The sequence below is a fragment of the Chenopodium album genome, chromosome 5 (genome assembly GCF_948465745.1).
Source record: "Chenopodium album chromosome 5, dcCheAlbu1.1, whole genome shotgun sequence".
In the NCBI taxonomy this organism is placed as follows: Eukaryota; Viridiplantae; Streptophyta; class Magnoliopsida; order Caryophyllales; family Amaranthaceae; genus Chenopodium; species Chenopodium album.
Window position 1 is genome coordinate 55,828,693 of NC_137838.1, and position 8,584 is coordinate 55,837,276.

The 8,584-nt window shown below is 36.6% G+C and overlaps 1 protein-coding gene across 1 annotated transcript; it reads right to left on the bottom strand.

The window, feature by feature from the left end:
- Positions 1–2,799: 2,799 nt before the first annotated feature.
- Positions 2,800–7,694, bottom strand: LOC145630761 (protein FAR1-RELATED SEQUENCE 6-like). The gene is made up of 3 exons (XM_081682932.1): positions 7,581–7,694; positions 5,623–5,754; positions 2,800–4,155 (listed from the first exon to the last, which is right to left on the bottom strand). Exons 2-3 carry the CDS (start codon positions 5,633–5,635, stop codon positions 3,407–3,409), a joined length of 762 nt encoding a protein of 253 aa, XP_081539058.1. The 5' UTR covers positions 5,636–5,754; positions 7,581–7,694; the 3' UTR covers positions 2,800–3,406.
- Between the last annotated feature and the right edge of the window lie 890 nt (positions 7,695–8,584).

Genomic DNA, 8,584 nt, shown 5'->3' on the forward strand with positions numbered 1-8,584 from the left:
TGAGAGTGTGATAGGATTTAGGGTTTTATGTTTTATTAGAACTTAAATATGGGCTTGGGCTAGTTTACTTCAGCATTTTTTTTGGCTATTTCACTTATTTCGGGTTAAGTGGGTCATTTTCGGGTTGAAAATTTCAACCTTAACCTATCCCATTTAATTATCAGGTCGGGTTCGTGTCGACCCATTTAAGTTTTCGGGTCAAGAATCTCAACCCAAACCCGCTATTTTCGGGTCGGGTTCGGGTCGTGTTTTCGGGTCGGGTCAGTTTTTGCCAGCCCTACTTCCAAACAATCAAGCCAAATAATCCGGAGCTCGACTACACAAAGTGTAAGTACTACGTTAGCGAAGCAGCAACGACTTTGGATGACGCCATTCTAGTTGAAATTGTGCGGGATGAAATATTGGCGTCGAGGGAGGTTAAGGATTTGTTAAGGTTATTTGGTACGACGGCAAGGTTCATGAAGGCTGGTGATGATAAGGTCACTCCTTCCCATGTACCACTCGTGGAGGACCTAAGAGACTATACGGGAAAACTTGTCAATTTTTTTTTAGATGGTGCTTCGCTAACAGTGTGGAGGACACTCTGGTTCCTAGATTCTTACTTCCCTTGATTAATCTAGAGCCCATAGTTCGGCCGGACTTGACTACTTGCTACAGGTTACCTTAGTCGCCCACCTACCTGTTCATAGGATCATTTACAGATACGCTGCACGTAATTGTTGTGGACACCGAGGTTTATGATCTGTACATCAAAGTGGAATCACTTGAAGTGAGCAAGACAAAAATAAGGTACTTTGCCTTGGAGGTCTGCTCTAGTTCAGTTGTAGCAGATAATAGAGACCCTTTTGAAATTGAAGACCACATTGTGTTCTGGAATGCAAGAGGCTTAACTAGGTGGTCTTTCCAGGACAATTTCCGGAAAATTGACGACTACTTCAACCCAGTAGTCATTATAATCACGGAAATTCGATTTCCAGATTCACTTACCAATTGGTTGTTGGAACAATTACCTCCTTCTTACGCAGTAAAATCGTACAGAGATGATGGACCTGGAGGCGTTGTTATGGTATGGAATGCAATTGCTATTAAGCCACGATACATGCACCAAGGTATAGGAGTGAGATTTGGTATGCTGCTGGAAGTGGAGTTTAAGGTAATATTTACTTTTGTTAATTAACAAATTTTTGTAATCACTTGAAATAGAAGTAACTCTCTTGGTAATTCGTATCACTTGTAATCACTTTTTGTTAATTCGTGAAGTCCGCCTTTAAGATTCAGCCTTTAAGATGAGTTCATATAGTAGAAATTTATTATATGTTACTTGTTGGTCGTTTGCATTAAAAAGTTGGTATGGGAACATCAACATGAAATATCGTGATATGATAAGCTTATTTACGATCGTTTTTGGTATTGTTATCTTACGTGTTTATTCTGGTTTATCACACTGCTAAGTTGGTATCGTGATATGATTAGCTTATTTACGATCATTTTTGGTATTATTATCGTACTCGTTTATTCTGGTGTATCACACAGATAAGTTGGTATCTAGTCCTACAATATCTACTAAGAAGTTCGATTTTCTCAGTTTCGTTTAACTATTTTGATTTTTTTAATATTTTTTGCTCATCCTTAAATACAGACATACAAGACTGATGACACTAAGAACTACGAGCCAGAGCAAGATGATGCAGCGTAGGATATGCGAGAATTAGAAGAAAAAGGAAGAGCGTGGGTACGACCCAATGAAATCATTTTTTGAGAACACCGGATTATTTGACGAGGAAATTGATCCGTTTGAACATGATCTTTGATGTTTTGAATGTACTTCGTATTTTAATCTGTGTATCCGCCACTCCAGTACTGAACTGTTACTATTTTTATATACAACTTAGGTTTCTTCTGTGTATCATGGCATAGCCATATAACTATTGACTCTTAAAGAAACAAACATTTTACATTGTAAAACTGCAATTTTGTTCCTTTGCTAAAACATCGTAAAACTACAATTTGGTTCATCTGGTAAAATTATTCGTAAAATATTGAAGTGTGGTTTTGTTCGACATTTGAATTCCTCCTACGGAAGAATAATTTATTGGAGGGGGGCCTTGACCACTGTTATGGGGTCCTTGAACATCAGTTATTCTTCCCTGTAAAAAAAAAAGCCACCATGAACACAACTTACACGAAAAATAAGTAAATTTTTTAACATAAGAAACTCTTTTGAAGGAAATATACCATGTTTGATGTCGGGGGTAAAAAAAAAATGTGTTGGTTACAGTTACCACGAGCCGTTGGAATTGGTTGGCTGGGACCCATACACATATCTCCTGGGCAAGTTACTCCACCACAGTCCCGCTACTGGTTGCTTACCACCTGGTGGAAGTTGTGTTATTGATGGACAAATAGCTGCTGTTGTTGGCTCTGTTGTTGATGGAATAGCTGCTACTGTTGGCTTTGTTGGTTGCTCTATTGTTGGCTCTGTTGTTGACCAAAGAAGTGCTGCTGGTTTTGCTGCCCAAACTACTGTTGTTGGTTAAGCTGCCCCAACAGCTGTTCTTGGTTCTGTTGCTGAACAAAGATCCGCTTGTTTTGTTGTTAGGCATAGAACATCAAATTCTGAGTCAAACCATTCTCATGTGGTTGGCATGTGAATCAAGATGCCTGTCCTACTACTGCTGCTGGGGCTTTACGATTTTGTTTCACAAGGAACAAATTAATACTAGGGGAAATAAGCAAAATAGTACAACAAAAATCAATGAGGACTAAATTCAAACCAAACAACCAGCATAAAATGTAAACAACACATTCAGCATTAGCATTATCAGAATGGGGGTTTACTTTTCGTTGAATGTCTACGCTTTTGTCAAATTCATCACTGCTTGAGCTGCTTGAACTGTGTTATATTTTTCCCTTCTTCTTCCTCTTTTTTTTCTTGGCAGACTTCTTCTTCTTATCACTGTTGTTGTCGGATTCATCATCACTGCTTGAGCTTGAACTGTCCCTCCTTTTCCCCTTCCCCTTTCCTTTACTTGGGTTCTTCTTCTTCTTTTTGTTGGATAACTTCTTCTTCGCCTAGTGTTTACTGGGTGCCTTCTTCCTCGCTCGGCTCACTGGTTCTTGAACTAAGAGAGAAACGGTGGTGGCAGTTGGATCGGTTGATTTTTGAATAGGTGTAGATGTCGGGATCTAAACTGGGGAAGATTGGGTCATGGGGGTAGTGTCACCTAGAGTGCGTGTGTCATTTGCTGCCCCCCTGCCTTTTTAACAGAGCAAGGGGTAAGTGGCAGTGGCACCTCATTTTGGTGTTCGGTCAGCTCCTCAGTGTTGTTGCCTCCCACCACAGACTCCACTCCTACCCTACCTTCCTTCTCATCAAGTTGCATTGCCATGACCCGAATTCGTTCCATCAGGACCCACTCAACTCTTCGGACATACTGGCTCTAAGTAGAATCAGTTCCAAGGCAACCATTGCCTTATCATACCGCTGCACATCTTCTGTTTTAGAGGGATCATGGTACGCAACCTTTACCATTGTACGTTTCCGATTAATATCTTTCCGCCACCTGTCTAGAACAAGTTCTTTCGGCACCTTTTTCACAGAATTCAGATCCAACACCTTCACAATGTGGCTACAAGGTATCCCGTGGCATTCAAAGTGTTTGTAATCACACACTGGAAACGACGTTTCCAAACAGAATTTTACCACCACAATCTGTTTCTCATCTCGAACGGGAACCTCTTTCTTTTTGAAGTTTGACCAAATCCATACTCGGTCCTCGATCACATGTTTAACAAAACCATCTGAGATGTTCCTCCTGGACAGAGTGGTCAAATACATCAGACTCTGACATTGAATCTGCACTTCCTTAAACTTTACGTCCGTGTACAATTTTTGGAACGCACGGTCCATAGCTAACTCAGTTATTAAAGGGCGAACAAACCGTCTGCTGTTCGCATCAGCCGTCTGCTCATCTATCGCTCTGCTCTCCATGGCCTTGCAATATCTGGGAGCAAACTGGTACAACCGCGTGCTCCTCCTCACATACCCATTAAAAAAGTTGTTCATGCTTTCCACTCTCTGGGTTGTTTGCATACTGGCCCAAAAAACATGTTTTAGATATGCTGGGATCCACATCTCCCGCTCGTTATACAAACCTAATAACAACAAACATTATAATGTAAACAAATCACTACTACAAAAAAGGCCTTAGAGAACTATTAGAATAGGCTTTATAGATCGCCTTAGGGGCGTTCTTCTGCTAAGCGATGTATAAAGTATAGAGAACGGGTCGTATAGGCGTTTTATATAATAACAAATAGAGAACGGTTGTTAGTCACAACCGTTCTCTTTTCCCTTCTTAAATTCGTACACTAAGGAAGGAATACAGAACGGTTTAGACCACTTAACCGTTCTATATTGCATTACAATAGAGAACGGTTAAGTTAGATAACAGTTCTCTAATTTTTTTTTTTTTTTTAAAAAAAAATCCAGCCATATGTATTTAATTATTCGAATTACCCCTCTACGTATTTTATACCGTATTATTCCTGTATTTTAATAATCTGAATTATTTTTGTATTTCATTTTAGACCTATATTCCTGTTTTATATCTTGTATCCTGTAAGAAAATCTTCACATTTCCTTTGTAAAAAAAATCCAAGATCTTGTACGTGAAATATAACTTTCTGTATAATAAAATTAACAAAAATATTTCCAGATACGACGAAAGCCATCAAAATATATTTCATATATATAATTTTAAACATCCAACCACAATCAAATTGAATCATTCATACAAAATTTGTTCTATACAAACAAATAGGTGAATTAAATATCAAAAACCTTTCTAGTTAATGTTGATTTAAAAAAAAAAAATTGATGCCCCAAAATATACCAATACCATATTGATCTACAATTCACATAAATCATCGTCGTTGTCATTTGGTTGATGGTATCCGGTAACATATGAAATCCACCTTTCCCTAAACTCGTCAATCATTTGTTGAGAATATGTATGAGCAACTTGCTTAAAATACTAAAAAAAACAATGTAAAATACATACATATTAGTTAATAATATGTTAGTTCAAAATAGAGTGTCATTGTGGGGCATGGATAACAAATAAGCCTCAGTCAACAACATAGGTATACATCCGAAGTTGCCAACAAGGCACAACCAAACAAGCAAGAGTAACAGACCTTGCAAGCATTTACACAATATCTCATGAAGTCATGATACCAACAGCAAAGTAACAAATTTCAAATAATAATAACAATTTGATCTCTTTATGTGCCATCAGTATCATTACAGTTATAATTGAATTCCCTTGAGCACTACTATTCGTGTTAACTAGCTTAGCATTAAGGCACAAGTTCTTCTATTTAATATAACCAAACTCTACTAGTTAAAAAAATAAGCAATTAGCTAAATATATCTACTGCCACTGATACATTAAAGCTACGAAAATGAAGCCAAAAAATGGGTGTCCCACTCCCACTTATGAGAAAATCCCTTTGAAAAAACAAAAGAAAAAAAAAACAGAGGATAAGAATCCTCTATCTTACCTCATCATATACTGCCACTGATACATTAAAGCTGCAACTATCAAATGCACACGTTACCTCGTATAGGCATTTAATAATCACATTTGGATTTACTCCCTTGGTGTCGTACATCCAATCCTTTCTTAATCTGGCCTTGAAAGCTCTCCCTAATACATAATTTCTACGTTCTTCCGACACTATAAATCCTCTCTACACAATTCAAATAAAAGATATCAGATATAACAATTCCGAAATTCATATATCAAAACAATACCTGAATTCGAATAAACAAGCTTTTATGAGGCTTGATCATTCTCTGGAAGCCACACTGCAATCTTGATTTTTTTTTTTAGGAAACCCATCAAGGCAGAAATTATATATAGATAAATCAGAAATAGCTACATCAATAATATAATCAATGATGAAATGGAACGAACTAGAATCTCATCAATGATTATTTTCATCAGCCTAGCCTCTCTAGCAAGCTGTAAACCCCACCAGATAGCTTTGCTTTAGCTTCAACAGCCTTCAGTTCCCATATATCACAACACTGGACAACAGAGCAAACTGCAGCCTGCTGCTTGTTCCCAGCATGCGTATGCACAATATCCTCCTGTACTTCTTTACATATAAGCCTCACCCATGAAATTCAATTATTCCAAAGTCTATTGTATTTTGACTCTAGTCTCTATGTATTAGCCTCACCCATGAAATTCAATATTTTGAGAAGAATAAACTTGACTCTAGTCTCTATGTATTAGCCTCACCCATCAATTTTTTTCCTCATTACCATCAAACCATTGTTCCATAGCCTAATTTGTTAAATCTCCAATATTAATTAATTACAATTTGCATTAATAAAAAGCAAAAAACAGACAATTATGTGGGACAGAGTGATTAATGAAGGATACAATACAAGACAGTCAAAACAAAGTTGGGCTGACATTTAAACTCTCAGACATTCCTACAGCACCTGCTAAAGACTATTTGATTTGCATAAACCTCATCACATATAATCTAGTTCAAAATCCCTAGCATAAATTAAGTACTTATATTTTATTAACTGCTTGATTATTACTTCTTATATAATCACTACTTGGTACCATTCATATTTGTTTTCTATTGACTTCACTGCAGCTTGATTATTACTTAAGGAAAGTGTTAAAACATAGGCATATGAGTTAAACATAAAAGAGTACAATAAAATTGATAATTATGCCTTTTTCCTATGGTAATTATTCATGTTTCATTTGGGGTAAAATAGATGCCACTGCCAAATCTGCCACGACTCATGAGTATCGACGTTTAATTTTCATGCAACAAGGGTCCAGCATCATTAACACAACATCAATTCTTGCATATAAAGGGAGTCCAACATTGCTGGACTACACCTCTAACTCATGATCATGGAACTAATCAAAAAGCCTTTAATCCTACCGTAATGAATTTAAAGAGGTCATCAATAACTTCTTTCGGAACTTCCTCCCAGTCTCAATAATTGATATTCACTCTTTCATGAACAACTACACCAATGTATGATGAAAAGATATATCTATTTTCCCCAATTGGCACTTTATTGTGATTCCATTCCATTCCAAATTACACAACTAGTACATTAAATTACACTCTCCCCTAGCATGCTTTGCAAGGATGTCCTCTCTCTTTGTTCCTTTTTTTTTTTTTAATCTGATTAGGGTTCTAAATTGAACTTAGGTAAGATTAATTTGGCTAAATTAATTTTGATTACAATTGAAATTAAAGTAAATTCGACAAAATTAAGGGTAATTTGATTGAACTTACTGCAATAATTCGGCATTTATCCCTAAAACTATAAGTGTGAAATTTTTTTCAATCACCTAAAATTCGAATTGCAAATTACTTTAATAGATGAAAACTACGAATTCACTTCTATTTCCTTCATAATTTGAATGATGCATGCAATTAGATTGACAATTATCATAATCCAATTACTCTTTGAGAAGAAAAATTCGAACCAAAAAAAAAAAAAAAAAAAAAAAAAAAACCATCGAGCCTACCTCAATTTACTGGTGTGGTGCTGCAGACGTGGAGCGGCAGTGGAGCGACACTGTAAGCGGCTGATGAAGGTTTTGATATGGAGGTTTTAATTTTTTTTTTTTTTTTTTTTTTTTTTTTTTTTTTTTTTGCTGATGAATGAGTGAGAAAGAGGTTTCACGTATTTTTTGATTTAGTATTCTAGTGAAAGTGAAAGAGAAGCGCGCTTCACTTTTCCCATTTAGCCGCCTTAGATAATTTGGGTAAATTATTACTCGGTACGTATACAATTTCATCCTAATTTAAAAAAAAAAAAGTTAATACAATATAAAACGGTTGTCAAGATGACCGTTCTATATCATCTATAATAAATAATTATTTTTTTTAATTATTTGAGTAAAAAGAAATAGAGAACGGTTAACTATCCTAACCGTTCCATATGTATTAACATACAGAACGTCTCTTATATAAAGACGATCTATGTTCTTCCAGAGAACGCCTTGTGTTCTATATTTTGCGATCTCTAATCTAGTTTTTGGTTTAGTGAATATAAAATCACATAATCTGAAATTCAAAACATCAAAATCACATACAAAACTAACCTTCAAGCCAAGTGTAACAATCTCGTTTTTCGGCCACATTGTAATTCTCCATAACAACCATCCAAGACGCCTCAAACTCCTCCGGAGTCAAACTATTGTAGATGACATTCTTGAGGTCCTCCTCCAGTTCTTCATATTTGGACAAAGCTCCAAGCTTGGCTCCAAAATTTTGCATGATATGCCACATGCACCATCGGTGATACGTACTTCGCATCGGAAATATCTCAGCAATTGCCTTTCTCATCGCCGCATCTTGGTCAGTATTATGGCATTCGGGGGTTTCCCCCCATACAAGCCAACCAGGTTCTGAACAACCACACAAATGTCTCTGCATCCTCGTGAGACACCAACGCACAACCTAATAGCACGCTTTGACCGTGATGGTTTACGCCTACAAAATTAGAAAAGGGCATGTGATATTATTG